Below are 16,377 nucleotides of genomic sequence, written 5' to 3' on the forward strand. Positions count from 1 at the left end.
AAAAAATAAATAAAATTCTTTAACTTTCTGATTTCTTCAAGTTGTGAGTTGTTTTTTTTTTGTACACAGGACTAAAACATGATCAGTGATTGGAAATTAATGATTAATTTTCAGTCAAGTACTTGAGTTTGACAAAAACGTAAAGGGATGGATCATAATAAAGAATTTATACAAAATATCTTGTTTGTGATCAAAATTTATTATCAGAAAGTATATTTCTACCACAAGCATATATATCATTAATGAAAATAACAATTTATATTAATTAAAACAATTTTTAATGATTCGAAGTCCTCTCTCTCTCTCTCACTTCCACTGTGGAACTATAATTCTGCTAGAGGAATCAGGAATGACCTATCCAGCCGTATTTATGCTTTCTAAATTCATATCCTCAGTTGAAAGAAACTGAAATGTAGTAGTAGTAGTAGTAGTAGTAAAAGTAGTAAGTATATCAAAAAAGCGAAAATGATAATTCCAATGACCACAAATTTTATCGCCTGTCAAGAAGTATGAAAACTTGCCAAGAGACCGATCCTTCAAAGACATGATTGTTCTAATGAATGGTGCCCACTGTTATCCCCCTTAGAAAGATACAGACAATGTAAAAAGTTATAATGTACTGCGCTAGTTATCTAATTTAAAATGTGAAATTCACGTTGGATGTGAATTAATTTCGAAAAATACTCTCAGGAAGTTTATTCCACATAAACGCAGTGCTCCAAATGAAAAGAATTGAACCTCAAAACGATGAGCAGCCACAGTCCGTCACGTATTTCTGATATGTACCGCTCTTGGTGGAATCAAATGTGCCAAGTCACTTGAACATCTTTCGTGAAAGTATCTATAAAAGAGAGATAAATCTCCAACCTTTCGTCGATGTTACAGACTATCAAGGTTGCAAGTGATGTTCGTGTCTCCAATCACGCGAATGGCTGTTTTCTGGATGGAATCCAGCAGCTTCAGGGTATGCTTAGGGTCGGAGCTTCATACATGAGAACAATACTACAAAGAAGGTCTGATCTAGAACTTTATAAAACATCAACAGTTGTTGAGGAGGGTACACTTTTTTTGGTTCGGAACATGTTCCAAGTTTTTGAGAAACAACCTTTCCAATTCCAGCGACATGATTGTGCCAAGACATATTGGTGACAATTTTAACCCCCAACAAACTTATCGAAGCCGGTTCGGAGAAATTTATCTTTTTGGAGAAAACCGATGCCTGGGTTTTTATGGCATTGAATTGAACCTGATAACTTTCAACCTGATTCAAAATCACCCCTAGATCCTCATTATGATATGCAACCCCCTGCTGGCGGTGAAGATCTGCATCCGCAGCCGATGTCCTAGAATCCAAATGGAATGACGAGACAAGTTGCTGTCGTCAGCAAAGCAATATATTGGATTCTTGGTTTTTCCCAATAAGTTATTGATATACAACAAAAAGAGGGTTGGAGACAATATGGATCCCTGGGGAACACCAGCGTTGATGGTAAAAGTATTCGAGAGATATCCATCGACGGCCACTTGCAGGGAACGTTATTTCAGGAAAGTGGAGAGCCATACACAAAAATGATTCGATAAGTCACAGCATCGAAGTTTGGCCAGCAAACCCTCATGCCACACACGATCAAAGACATTAGAAATATCAAGCGCAACAGCTCGATTGCGTTATCCCAAATATGGGTGACATAAGATAGAAAGTCGCCTATTGATCTTTGTTTCCGGAAGCCATATTGATGATCGTTCAAGATGTTAAAGCCTACCAAATATTTAAGGATATGGTGGTTTACGATTTTTTACATGATTTTTTATATCACTGACAGCAAAGCGACTGGTCTATAGTTATTTGGAAGATATTTGGGGCACTTTTTGGGTGAAGGTAGCGAATATGGTAACCTTCCGAAAGCACAAGTTGATGGACCATATTAGAGCTGAAACAAACATCTAGTCAGGAGAATTTTCGGAAATGGTCTTGAAGATCCTCCCACTCAGCAGATCTGTAATGCCAAAGTTTGCGCAACTCTGATTGTTCCCCAACATTTATCACCCAACACTGAAATGAATTTGTGGTGAGAAGATCCCAATAGAGATCTTACGGTGACTGTGTAAATTTATGGATTCGTTGTTAGGTATAGATCCAGAAGACCAGCATATTTTCCATCACGAGCAGGAATCCAGGTAGCATCATATAGTCTGAGTAAGTCCGGAATAAAGTGACAACACAAAAAAAAATCACAGAATGAGAATATTGACGCAATATGGAAACAATCTGCGCAAAACAGGACACACTGCATCCTCGGATGATGAGTGACCATATAACAGAAGGAGAAGCGAGATTGTGGCAAATTTGAAAAATTATCTCTGCTGAAAATAAATACATTCATTGTTGTTTGATATTTGGCTAGTTCATTGTTCCACTCAAATGGAAATACGCAGATATCATTGGATACGCGTAATCGATCAGCTGTGATTGAAACTCTCAAAGGGCATAAGATGGTAACTGAAGAAAATGTAGATGTGTTCGAAGAATTGATTATTAATAGATACGTAAGCATTAGGTATGTTCACTATAATAACGACAAAAATTTAGTAAGACTGAGTGATGACATGGAAGGAGAACCACCTCTGTGTAACAGAAAGTGTCCGTCCAAATCCATTAAATTAGGGAGGCACTACTGTAGCTCCTGTATAAATTTCAAATGAAGCGCTTATTGTTAGATAATGAGAATAGGTAGATACTCTAGATAAAACTGAATTAGAAACCTCCGTCTGCAAAAGCGTTCTAAATTTCACAATGATTTGATGAATTTCAACGTTATCTCAAAGTAGGTTATATTCTCCAAGTAATCTTCGACTCCGTTACATTTCCATAAACTCTATATCATTAACAACTCGAGTCATTAAAAATATTACATATTCGAACTCAGCATACTTCACGTTCTCTGTAATTGCCAAGTTCATATCATATTACTCTTGATATAAGCTCCATAATTGGTCGAATTTTGAACTATATATTATCTTTTACTAGTGGACACTTTGAATATTGAGAAATAAAACTTCATAAATGTTTTTATACCACTTGTATTTGTGATTAACGTCAATGCAGTTTCGTCCTTTAAGCTATATTTAGATTGCGTGAAATTATTTCGCAAAACAGTTTCGCGAGTCGCTGTCTCGGCCTAACTGTTTATAATAGGGGCGCCCAAGCGGGGAATTCGGGATTTACTAAAGCGCGGCAGATTAATATACAGGGGGATACCTTGTACCCGGTTAAGTACCTCCACCAAATATGAGCCCCATATATAAAACCGCCTGTGAGGGATAGAGGATCAGATTAGTAAAAAAAAATTGATCATCAGAAAATCTCGAGCGCGTCAGATTAAGGTAGGGTACCTGCTAAAAAGTGTATATTCCAGTAATCTGACAATTTGAGAGTGACGTAAAGAAAGGTGAGGGCAGCAAAGTTGTAAAAAAATAACGTAATTTCGACATTCTCGAGCGTAGCTAATTTTTTTTTATTTTGAAGGAAATAATTCAAGGATAACAAAAAATATATAATCTAACGATTTCCGCAAGCTGAAATAACAAAAATTCATCGATAAAGTTTAATGGGTGCAGCTGTGTGATACCTATATTTCCCTCTCCGAGTTTCTATTCCTCTATTCTCTATTCACTTTTTCTCTATCTATTACTCTCTCACTCCGTCCCCACTCAGAATTCTGTTGCCATGACGCGATCACAGCTGATCACAAAGATGAAGATGATGATTAATTAATCAATTAATTGATGGATGTAGCCGTTACTACGTGGTAGGAAATCATAATGAAGTAAAGAGAAATTAAACTTTCTATTTTTTTTACCACTTTTATTTGTAACTAACGTTACTGCAGTTTCGTCCTATAAGGACATGTTCAAACTTATACAATATATATGTTTGAAAATGTCCTTATAGGACGAAAATAAAAGTGGCAAAAAACATAGAAAGTTTCATTTCTCTTTTCTTCATTAATTAATCAATTGATTATAAAAAATTTAATTTTTTTGAGCATTTAAAAAAAATTATATTCTTATAAATACAAGTATTCTACTTAAAAAACATACACTTATTTATTTGCATGCTATTTCCTGAGCTTTTCAATTAATTAAGTTCAAAGAATTAAAAACTTTTTTTTAATGTTTTTGTCAGATGAAGCGAATCCCTCTAGATAATCGTCAGATTATGAGACAGCACGTCTAAAACATAAAGATGAACCATATATATCTTAATCTGACGCGCTTGAGTATTTCAAAATGGCGAATTTTTTTGCACATTATGATAATGGCCGCGAGTTTGCGTCAGATCGAAATCATCAGATTATTGAATGAGAGCTTTTTTTTGGTGCACTTAACACCCCCTTAGAAAATCTGACGCGCTCGATTAAATTTTTTTTCTTCTCACTTTTAACCCTTACGTACAACCACCCACATCATGCAAACGATCAGATTTACATACCAACATTATTAAAAATACGTAGGCGAAACGTTTCGGGTTAACAAGCAAAAACAAGGTGAGCCGCCAGTTTGTTCGAGACAAGCATGCTGGTTGTTACTCCGAATGCAGCATTCGCAATTACGCCGATGATGGTCGAAAGAAATATTTCGACGGAGATTTCAATATGGAAACCGATTCCTGAGGGTTATGGCAGCGGAACCTTGTGAAGATACATTTCGAAACTTTACTCGGATGAACACAGAAGATTTTGAATATCTCTTATCACTAGTTGATAAGAGATATTCTAACTAAAATAAGAAAAATGGATACCAACATGTGAGAGGCGATATCTGTAAAAGACAGGTTGACAGTTTGCTTGAGATTTCTTGCTACGGAAGATTCCTACTGCAGCCTACAATACCTCTTCCAAATATAGAAAAGCTCAATATCAAGAATTATTCCAGAAGTTTGCGATGCGATAGTTCAGTCACTTCAGGAATATGTAAAGGTGAAAGAATTAATAATGTTTTTTATAAACTCTTATTAGGTAGTTATTATTTAAAATTATTCATTGAAACGACAAATGTTCGCATATCTAATAAAACAGATTATATATCGACGTCTGGAATATTTTCTGAGGTATCTGTTGTGCGGGAACCGTATGATGAAAGAGGCGATGTTTGGCTCCTATAATCATGTGAACTATGTGACGACACAAAAGGCGAAGCGTGCGGGATGTGTGTTTGTAAAGTATTGCCATATGATGAAGCAGAATACATACCCATATCTGCTTCAAATAAAATATTAGCGAAGGCTCGTTTTGACGTGCGCTAGCGAGTTCTGATCGAATTTTCGTAGTTCATTCGCCAAATTCAAAGCATAGGTGAAGTACGCATCATTAGATGAATTAACCGATGACTTTAAGATTTGCATAGGTTCATGCATCATTGAGTCGGATTCTTGCTCAACTGCCTTACGCTTGATGCGAGTTCTTTGTCTCCTGCTAGTATTTGGAGTAGAAAAGGTAGTCTCTTGTGACGTCTGCTGACTTATGGTCGAAAATGTAGTAGGTGGAGATGTAGACGTTGCAGATGTAGAAGGTGCAGATGTAGAAGTTGCAGATGTAGCAGTTGCAGATGTAGAAGTTGCAGATGTAGCAGTTGCTGTAGTTGCAGATGTATTATCTGCGGGGGTGACCGTAGGCGAAGTTGGCGTTACAGAAACTTCTATTTCGGAGTGTTCCTGAAAGAAAACAAACAACGGTTGAGTAATTATTTTCGGTCCCAGGTTAATTTTATTTTTGGCTCCGTTGCGAACATGTTTGGCATAACTATGTTTTCGCCTTTATTTTGAATGTTATTAATTTATTTTGTTTTGGTTTCAGGTACCATTGACTACAGAAGAGTGGCTTCAAATCTACTCCGAATTTGAAAGAAAGTGGCAATTTCCTCACGTTATCGGGGCTATGGATGGAAAACACGTTGCTTTACAAGCACCTATTAATTCAGGGAGTGAATACTATAACTATATCGGATATCGGACGGTGGTGTATTCAAAAATACGACATTGTACAATAAATTGGAGAGGCGCGAATTAAATATTCTTCGCGCAGCAGTGTTACAAGTCCTATATTCTATAGAAGTAAGTACCATATTGCGTATTAGCTGACAAAGCGTTTGCTTTGAGTGAGTATACGATGAAACCATTTGAGGGTAATCCTGTGGTACGTTTACCGGAACGTGTATTTAATTACCGTCATTCCAGATCACGTCGCGTCGTGAAGAATGCCTTTGGGATGAGTTCAGTATTTCGTGTATTGAAAAAGCCTCTACTTGTGCAACCAGACGTAGCAACAAAAGTTACATTAGCAACCATTTATTTACATAACTTTCTACGCAAAAGTACTTCTCAAGGAACGTACACCTCCTTGAAGTTTCGATACTGACAACAATGGCGACATTATAAATGGTAGTTGGCGCAAAGCAGCACCTATGACATCGTTCTTTTCACTCCGCACTATTCCGCGAACGACATCGGCACAGCTCAAAGACGTTCGCTTACATTTAGCTAATCATTTTATTTTGAATCACCCGTTGCCTTGGCAGGACCAATATTAAGAATCCACTTACCGCACCAGCAGTATTCACAGTTTTTCTTGGGATGTCTTTATCAGCCAAAAAATCAAAGTATTTGTAGGCGAACCATTTAGACTCATATACATCATCGCTACCTGTATCAATGATAATAATAAATAGTACGCTTATTTCAGGAGTTATCTCGCTTTATGGTACTAGTATGCATGCGGTGACACAATTACAAAAAGTCAATATTACCTAATACAAAGCATAAAATAATAACAATTTCCATATCGGAACCAGTGACTCTGGTTTTTTTCTTCCTGGGCCTCTCACTTCTATAGGAACCCATCAATGTTTTCATTTTTGCCTTCAAGGTAACATCAGGGTACTGCATTATGTCACTCCTTTACGTTCAAGCATCCTCTCTCTTCATGCGGTTATGGTGACCCTTATCTTTGGCATCCCATAAAAATCGGTACTTTGCGTAAAGTTCAATGAGGGGGATGCTATCCTGCTGGTCCATTTTTGTCGCGAAAAAGTAGAATCGATTTACACTACAAGAAACACAAGAAGCGAGGCTCTTTGATGCGCGTCTAAAAACCGACTGACGAGTGGCTCACCTCGAAACATACTCGCGAAACAAGTTTCGGGGTGAGTACCAGATATAAATGAAGCGAAACATTTTCGCGAAATAATTTCGCGCAATCTAAATGTAGCTTTACGGACATGTTCAAACGACTACAATTAATTGAAATAATTGATAATGTTAACCCTTATATATCTATACATCACTGTAGGTGATAAAAGAGTTCCTTAATTAAATTGAGTAGTACCTGTGACAATGTGGGCACGCAAATCTGAAAACTGGCGAGGAGACAAGATCGATTTGGTCTTTTAACAGGTTACATCCGCAATGCTTATGAATTTCTAAGGATTGCAAATAATAGAGTTTTCAACCCTTTCTTGCATAGTGAAAAATTTACGTATCGTTTATAGATGGGTATAACCATTATAACTATTCTGCAGGTCAGCAAATTGTTCTCAGTAGACATTGCTCTCGTAATCTTGTAGGAGGACAGAAATTCTTGCAGGTCGGGTCTGCCAGACATGAATCTCGACCAGGTTAATCATTTTCGACAGAAAAAATTTCGAACCCCCCCCCTTTGAAAATGGAAAAATTCCACATTCCTCATTAATTTGAAAATAAACCTCAGAAATTCTCGCAGGTCGGATCTGCCAGACATGAATCTCGACTAGGTTAATTATTTTCGACAGAAAAATTTCCAACCCCCTCCCAAAAGTTTCACAATTCTTAAAAAATTGGAAATGCATTTTGCAGGTCGGCGGAAACTCTTGCAGGTCGGGTCTTTCAGACATAAATCTCGATCAGGTTAATCATTTTCGACAAAAAAATTCCAACCCCCACCGTTTGAATAAAGAAAAATTCCACATTCCTCATTAAATTGATTTTAAACATTGCAGGTCGGCAGAAATTCTCGCAGGTCGGATCTGCCAGACATGAATTTCGACCAGGTTAATTATTTTCGACAGAAACATTTCTAACTCCCCACCGAAAAGTTTCACAATTCTTAAAAAATTGGAAATGCATTTTGCAGGTCGGGTCTCCCAGACATAAATCTCGATCGGGTTGATCATTTTCGACAAAAAAATTCCAACCCCCACCCTTTGAATATGGGAAAATTCCACATTCCTTGTTAAATTGAAAATAAACCTCAGAAATTCTCGCATGTCGGATCTGCCAGACGTAAACCTCGACCAGGTTAATTATTTTCGACAGAAAAATTTCCAACCCCCACCCAAAATTTCCACAATTCTTAAAAAATTGGAAATGCATTTTGCAGGTCGGCGGAAATTCTTGCAGGTCGGGTCTGCCAGACATGAATCATGACCCGGGTGATCATTTTCGACAGAAAAAATTTCGAACCCCCACCCGAAAATTTCACAATTCTCAAAAAATTTATAGCAGATAAAGGTAACGAGAATGTTCTGTGTGAAATCGAATTGTAGGCTGCTAATTTATGACTGTCGAGATGGAAAGGATCACTTGGGATTGTAATGTCTGTATCTAATGTCTCAAAGGTGTGTTGCGCGATACTGTTTTTTCTGGAATTCGAAATCGGGTATATGCTGCGTGTTCTTCAAAACGAGTTTTAATGAATCGCTTAGTCTGACCGATATATTTTATCACAGTCCTCACTGCTTATTTCATATATCCCCATCTTTTCATTTTCCAACATCTTGTCTTGTTTTAGAGCGAGCAAGAAGTTTCAATGGCTACTTTTAAGATCAACTTTTTGAAAATGGTTTATACGGAAGAACAATGAACTTTGATATATGTATTTGAAAAATCTCCGGTTATTTCTAATCACTAAGACATTCAAAAAAGGTAACTCCTTGTGTTGTTTTTTTTTCAAGTGTTGAATCAATGTTCGTGGCTCTCTTCAAAACAAGCACTTTTCCTGAATACCAAAACTGCCAGAATCTTCTCCACGCACGATTCACCAACCAAGTTGGCGACTTCATGAGATGAAGTAAACTGATCTATTGTTGAGAGTTGAAACAAAGTCCTCTACTTCGAAATGTTTGTGTCAAATATCGTATAGTGCCTTTGTGAACACTTTCAATAAAACTTGGAATATCATTTTTTTGCGTAGAGCATTATTTCTATAAATGAATTTTCCTTCAACTAGAGTTCTTCATGAAACATTTCAGGAATCTGAAAAAAAATATCTGAATTTCTTCACCTGTATTCTGAAAATCAAGGCACCTTCAGCTTTACTTACAATAATTTGATAAATTCATGAGAACCTGTAGTTTTATTTTGCAATAATTTTCGTCAACACTGTAATTATAATAAAGTAATAAATAGTTTTTTCATTGCCAAGGTGCCAAGTCGACCACAATTCTATCATCTGACACGTTTTGCGTAAAAACTAAATTAAAACCATTATTTTATGAGTAATTGCCTTTCGAATTACGAAAGACATTTTTCCCATACGTCATGACTACGTCCAATTTGAGGTACGATGTGGATTAAAAATTAAGGTGCTGAGTATAAGGTACATATAATACGGTTTTTGAAAAGGAATTGTCCTAAGTGAGTTAGCAATAACTGTATCTGGTTACCAAAATATTTTTGAATTTGATGATCTGAAAATAAACGGAGATTCTGCGCAAAAATTGGAGAATATCGACATTGCTCATATATTTTCATGTTGGTAAATGACCCTGAAGGGAACGACATAGCAAACACTGTGGAAGACATGAATAAAAGAGAAATTGAACCAGGGAAAACGAAACATTTGGAAATCCACTAGTGGCGAATCATGCCAAAAACCCCAAAGAAGCTGCAGATATATTTTTTTGTCAGGTAACATCTGTATTCAGATCAACTCTGAGGAAATTATTCAAACCTAATCCCACTACAACATGAACTGAATTCTCGAAAAATATCCTGCATACTTCCTTGTGGTTTCTGCCACAAGGAAAGTCTGAAACAATTTTTAAGAGAAGCAGGTTTTTAAAAGAGAAGGGATAGCTCTCGGAAGTGATACACTTTTGGAGAAAAAGCTAAGAAATGTAAAAATTTCTTTTCAATTAATTTCACAACCTTATTTGTTAGATTAATAATTTCATATACAAGTTACAAATTTTTTTTTCAAGCCGACTTTGATACACTTACACGGATTCTCTATCTGGTATCATTTCTATTTGTGAAAAGCTAAATGAATCGAACTTCAGAAAGAAAACAGTTTTTGTGTTTTGCTATTGTTATTAAAATTAATTGTTACTTTAAGGATTTTTTTCGCATTTATTCCATAAAAACTACCTGGAAGGTCTACCACGACTGTAACTAAAAGAAGACATTCTAAAGCCTTCTACTCAACCCTCTCAGCTCTCATACTGCTGGGTAGCTGAGTTGATTAATTTCCAACATTTGAAAATTTATCCCTCAATTCTACCACAAATCTATAACATACATGATATTGAATGACAAGAGATATTATCAACAATATGAAGAACCAATCCATAGCCGATAGTTTTATTTTTCTACTTATGATCCCAGCCAAAAAACTGATACAAATTTCTTAACCTAAGGTAATATGAATACACTTGTAGACCTGAAAAGATTTATTGCAAAAATATCTTTATTTCAATAAAAATCCATTATTATCTAAAATATAAATACCACTTGAAGGTTTTCAGTTATTAGATTTCTTAAATTGATCATGATGATATCCAACTGCGCCATGATCTTCAAAAAAAAGAGGTAAGTTCTTCATGACTCAATCTTTGATGAAACCAGAGCCGAAAGAAAACAAAGCATTCATGATCCAACACTGTTTTGACCCACCATGGTCTCACTACTAGTGCTAGGCTGAACCACGAATGCATTGTTGGACTCAACTGTCCATAAAGGACAAACCTGTCGATCCCATCTATGTGATCAACAGACGACTCAATCGACAAATATCAACAATGGTTGAACAATGTGTTTTTAGGTTAGAAAAAAACTTTCTCATATGTGGAATTTTCACAGCCTCAATTTACAAAATCTTATCAAGTGATTTTATTTTTCTATTTTGTCAAAAAATAAAAGGATTAAATGTTACTCAATATTTGTATACTTAACCCTAGTTATATTTTGAATTATCTCTACCTTTTTAGGTACCTTACCATTTTCACTGAATATTTATGATGGTTTACTTGATAATAAGGATTGAAATAATTAGGAACTTTCCTCTATTATTTCGTGGTCATGGAAAATGGAATGTGATATCTCAATTTTTGGCCAAATTTTTATAAGATTTTGGAAAAACCTTCCTGATTTTAATTCAACACTAAACTAAGAAACAGTACCAAATGTACCAATCAATCATCAAGTCAATTATCAATAATAACCAATAGTCCTAATGAGTAACACCAAACCTCTCATTTTTCAACTGATAATAACTGTAGAGTAGATTCAAGTGAACATCTTTCAATAAGTTTTGTTCCCATAATGATGACGGAACACCACCCCGCTCCAGTGCATTGAAAGAAGGACATAGATGCATATATTTGACTTTATTTTTGTATTTTGATTTCTCTTTACTCTCCTCGATCAGCTGACTATAACCAGCAATACCAGATTTTACTAAGAGATTATTTATGGACTCTCCCATACTATCATTAATTCTAATGATGTCTACATGTAAAATCTTCAAATTAAAGTCAATTTCCATTACTTTAATTGACAGGTCCTGTTCTGATAACAATTCGCAGAAACGATGAAGATCAGTTGAGCACCAAGGTTTATACTGATCTGAAATAATATCATAAGACAAAAATTTCATTAACTATCGCAAATAACATTACTTGCAGGTGAGATATATGCTAATGTTGCTCTGATTGAAAACCTCGGAACATTACAATGTTTCTTTAGCATATAGAATACATTACTCATTTCAACACTGATAATACACCCATAATCAAGTAGGAAAACTCGAAGTTTATTGTTCTCTGGTAGAAGCGCTGGTAACAAATTAGCTCTATAGAATTTTGAATTTTTCAATATAATACAAGTGAGTCCATGTTTCAATTCTATTTTAGGTACAATCACTTTTCTATCACTTTTGTTATAATAGGCCGTTAGGTAGTTGGTGAAAAGTTGCAGTTCATTGTATTTGATCACTATCCAAAATTTTGAGGGATCATAAACATTTTTTAACCTCACCTTATGAAATTCGTTTTTCTTAAATAACTCGATGGAATATGGAACACATTGGCCTAAACCCACAAATTCACTATTGGACTCTTTGATTTTCTCTCCCATTCTTTTAACAATTTGCCTTAAATAAAATGTTTCTATTTTTTACGTGTGTTATATTCCTGATTCTCGTAAAAATTCTGTACTTTCAACGATTTTATATTTGAATCACAGACTACAGTTACAGTCAGTATTCTGTGATTTGAATAGATCCAAAGTGGGAGAGGGGGAATGCAAGTGCAAGCAAACTTGGCTTCTAGATTCTAGAATTCTACCTTTGTATATAGTTTAACAACAGTGTTGCCAAAACGGAATCGTCAAAATACTCACTAGGACAGCAAAATATCCTTACATTTTACCATAGATACTATACAGCGTGACACACGGTTGATGGTAGGTTAGACGTTTATGGTAAACGTAACGCAGGATTTTTGTGAAAATTTCACATCTTACATTTCCTTACATATTCTATCCATCTAAAATATTTTTAGCATTGCTGCAATGTCACTTCTATTAAAAAGTCCTAGCAACGTAAAGTTTTTAAATAATACACCCCGTATATTAACTCATTTTTGGAATCTTTCCTTTAGTATAATATTTTTTTGTTAATAATGTCCTATACATGTCTCTATCGATTTTCTAATTTGCAAACAGTTATCGACGGTGTTTCAAAACATCTTCCAAAATTTATGCAAATATCAATTATTCAAACGAAGTTCTTATGAAATTACTTATTACACATGAACAAAGTGAGCAAATCAATGTCAGAACTTGCAGAAAATTTAACCTAATGTATCCTGAATACACCAATGAACGAGAGGAAGTTTGTAAGCTTACAGCAAGAGCCTCACAAGGAAGAGAAGCTGTCACAACCATTGATTGTCCTTCCCTATATCAGAGGGCTGTTGGAAAGGATGAAAAGAATTGGGTCCAAATACAACATCAGAACCTGCCTGAAATCCGGAAACATCATCCGTAACAACCTCACGAAAACCGGACCACCAAATGCGGACTGCGATTCCAAAAAGTGCATTTACCGGATACTTTGTGAGTGCAAAAAATCCTATATCGGTGAAACTAAAATGCCATTGGAAGCATTCGAATGACCTATGAATAGTCATTTCTCGGCGAAATAGTCCAGTCATCAGCCGAAGACGATTGTGGATACTAATAATCGAAACTTAGTGAAGTAAGTTATTGGTTTGAAATCTTTTTAATTTTTATTTCATTTTTAATTGTTCAAATTTCAGTTTTTTGCTTATTTTCATTTTATTGTATTTATTATTCAATATAATTGTAATTTTTAGCTATTCATTTTGATTTTTAATTTTATTTATTTTTTCAGAGATTTCAAATCATAATATATCATATAAGACAATCGCAGTCCGAACTAGTAAAATTCACTGAACCCCCATCTTCAACAAATTGTTCAGAAATTATAGCACTTTTCAGAAAGACAGAATAGTTTGGAGTAGCACTAATTGAAAAAGGGAAAAATCTAAACCCCTAGACTGTGTTCGAATTTCTGCTAGTTGAAAAAAACATGCAAATATATTTCTTGACTTGTCAAAAAAAATCAGACCAGACCATTTGTCATGAGCGCAATGTCCCTTTTTGCAAAAATGCTTTGTGAAATATTTATGTGAATCTATCCATAATAATAATCAACAATTTTCTCAAACATTTTTTATTTCTAGATGCGTTTCGCTAGATTCCGAGGAAGCTACGAATACATCTTGTGATGTATAGGACTGCTTATATTGTTTTTGAACTATTTTCTCCACAATATGTCCAAGGAGGATCAGCATGGGAAAATCGAAAACCGTAAAAGATACAATGTTTAATTGCGAAAAAGTTTCCCAGTTTAGAGGTAACTCAATTGACGCTTCAAATAATGTACAAAATAAAAGATGAATTTTGAAGTTGTCGCTGAAATGACTAACTTATATCGTGTGATTCATTTTCTGGCCCATATAAAAAATTTGAATTGGTAATGGTTTTTCTGAGAACACGTCAAATGAAAAATCTGTAAAGGCCTTATATATTTCTGAAAAACTCTTTTTCAGTGTCTTCTTGAATAGGGTCACAAGAAAGTTAAGATACTAATACTACAGATACTAATTAGAATTTTCAAAAATGGCTAGTTTTTTCCTCAGTCGACCCACATTGTTCCTCTCACGGTTTCTGTTTTTTCCATGTTGGCCCTTCTCATTTTGGACACATCAGAGCATATGTACCACCACATTGTACAAATAATTCTCAGATAGTAAAATCAAATTCACATATAAATGAGATAGGTTCGAATAAAAAAACTCTCAGAAATTCAAACTTGGGTGAATTAACGATTAACGATGTCCACCACTGCAACGAGTTATTCCTAGTGAAAATACATTTGAGTATTTTGTCAACAGTTACCAAAATGTCATGAATAATGACTTTTTATGAAATATAGGTCGTATACTTACAAATATTTGATCTGTATGAAAAATGTTTTTTTGGAGTATCATGTTTGAAGTAGGTATACGTTTATGAACTCAACACTTCGATTATTTAAGAAGAACAGTACTGAATGACAACCTTTTCTCAACATCATTTTTATATTTGAAATTTCATCAATTACTACTTTCAGACAAGTACTTGAATCATTGGATAGAATATGCCGATACTTAATGAATATTCATATGTTAATACTAACTTAAGCGAAACTGATCATTTTCGCTTGAGAAAGATATTGTATAGCGGTTATTTCAAAAAAGTATTCTCAATATTTCATGTGATTTCAAATTGTAACTTTGTCGATGATGAAACATTAATGTATTTCAATATTTCAATTTGAAAATACGAAACTGATAAGGCACATCACGATTATAATTCACGAATCTTCCTGGAGGCCGCTGAAAAATAAAATAAACAGACTCAAGACGCTTCTCGGTTTGTTTTCTAGGCGAATTCAACCATTAATGCACTGTAAAATATTTCCTATGTCTGAACATGCTATTGCGACATCTGAACGTTTGAAGATAAGCATCGCCATGCGCTATACATTCACAGTAGAAACTGATGGTCAAATATTACAAAGATAGGTATTGACTAGAGCTCAGTTATTTAGTATTTATCATGCCTATGTAGATTCTAGAATTAGGTACGGTGTTGTTTTCTGGGGAGGGTCAACTACAGCACAAAATTTATTCGTTGCACAAAAGTGCATTGTACGATTCATGACCAATATTTCCCGAAAATATTCTATATTGTATATTCAACTATAGATTCAATATTGTATATATTGAGATTGTATATTAAATAAGAGTATTCACCACCACGATACGAGAATCAAAAACCATTTCCATGTGCCACTGCGAAATTAAAAATGACTCATTCTGAGCCAGAATACATTGATCTACTCGAAATTACGAGATTTAAGTCGAAATTTCGAATTTATAGTCGTTATTTCGAAATTACGTGAAAAAAGTCGTAATTTTGAGTTTCAAAATTGTAATTTCCAAGAAACGAATAATAAAAATACGTGCTTCCATATAAAAGTAATGCGCTTCCATATAAAAGTAATTCAATCATCAAGTAAAGTTCATATTGAAACATGTTGAAAATGCAGAAAATGTGAGTTGTGACTGAAACAATGTCTCTGAAGTGACAATGGTTATAATTTTCAATCGTATAATGATGTTACGAAAGATACTTTCTGTTCCCGTTACGAAGGAAATACATAAACCAGTCAGAACAAAACTAAAAAAATTTCAAAAAAGCAATAATTGCTCTTTTCTTTAAATCTTTGGAAAAGTACTGCCAGTTAAAAAAAAACTAATTTATTTGCTTCCAACATAAAATATACTATCCGATCTTTCCAAAACTATAACTTCTTGAAAATTTTAAAACGTACAAGATGATGTGTAAGACAAAGGACGATAATTTAATAAAAAAGAAACTTCGTTGATTACGGACATTGAGAGTAGATGATTTTCAAGGTCTTAGGGTTTTTTTTCCACGTTTTCACTGATATCTTTCTCTCTCTCTCTCTCTCTCTCTCTCTCCCTTTCTTTAAT

General features: G+C 34.7%; 1 protein-coding gene and 1 long non-coding RNA gene across 6 annotated transcripts; one reads left to right on the forward strand and one right to left on the reverse strand.

The window, feature by feature from the left end:
- Positions 1-180: 180 nt before the first annotated feature.
- On the reverse strand, positions 181-12,615 carry LOC111509520 (tudor domain-containing protein 6). 4 transcript variants are annotated; one of them, XM_074185696.1, is made up of 4 exons: positions 12,287-12,615; positions 5,602-5,713; positions 5,253-5,571; positions 181-405 (listed from the first exon to the last, which is right to left on the reverse strand). In XM_074185696.1, exons 1-3 carry the CDS (start codon positions 12,383-12,385, stop codon positions 5,276-5,278), a joined length of 507 nt encoding a protein of 168 aa, XP_074041797.1. In that variant the 5' UTR covers positions 12,386-12,615; the 3' UTR covers positions 181-405; positions 5,253-5,275. The 4 variants fall into 4 exon arrangements, with proteins under 4 accessions (XP_074041797.1, XP_023021056.1, XP_023021055.1 ...); XM_023165288.2 differs by having other exon boundaries at positions 5,253-5,713; positions 12,287-12,612; XM_023165287.2 differs by lacking the exon at positions 181-405 and having other exon boundaries at positions 4,993-5,713; positions 12,287-12,611.
- On the forward strand, positions 4,842-9,297 carry LOC111509522 (uncharacterized). 2 transcript variants are annotated; one of them, XR_012468159.1, is made up of 3 exons: positions 4,842-4,979; positions 5,856-6,112; positions 8,823-9,297. It is a non-coding gene; the product is annotated as an uncharacterized lncRNA (long non-coding RNA). The 2 variants fall into 2 exon arrangements; XR_002722651.2 differs by having other exon boundaries at positions 8,986-9,287.
- Positions 12,616-16,377: the final 3,762 nt, after the last annotated feature.

Source organism: Leptinotarsa decemlineata, unplaced genomic scaffold (assembly GCF_025532065.1).
Source record: "Leptinotarsa decemlineata unplaced genomic scaffold, Ldec_3_MD MMD2_tig00078346_RagTag_RagTag, whole genome shotgun sequence".
In the NCBI taxonomy this organism is placed as follows: domain Eukaryota; kingdom Metazoa; phylum Arthropoda; class Insecta; order Coleoptera; family Chrysomelidae; genus Leptinotarsa; species Leptinotarsa decemlineata.

What these genes read in the sequence shown, in the direction of transcription:
- LOC111509520 (XM_023165286.2), bottom strand. Translation starts at nt 12,385, where the DNA reads ATGGGAGAGAAAATCAAAGAGTCCAATAGTGAATTTGTGGGTTTAGGC. An exon ending in AGCATATATCTCACCTGCAA is followed by an intron (nt 11,876 to 11,928) that starts GTAATGTTATTT and finishes ATATTATTTCAG; the next exon opens with ATCAGTATAAACCTTGGTGC.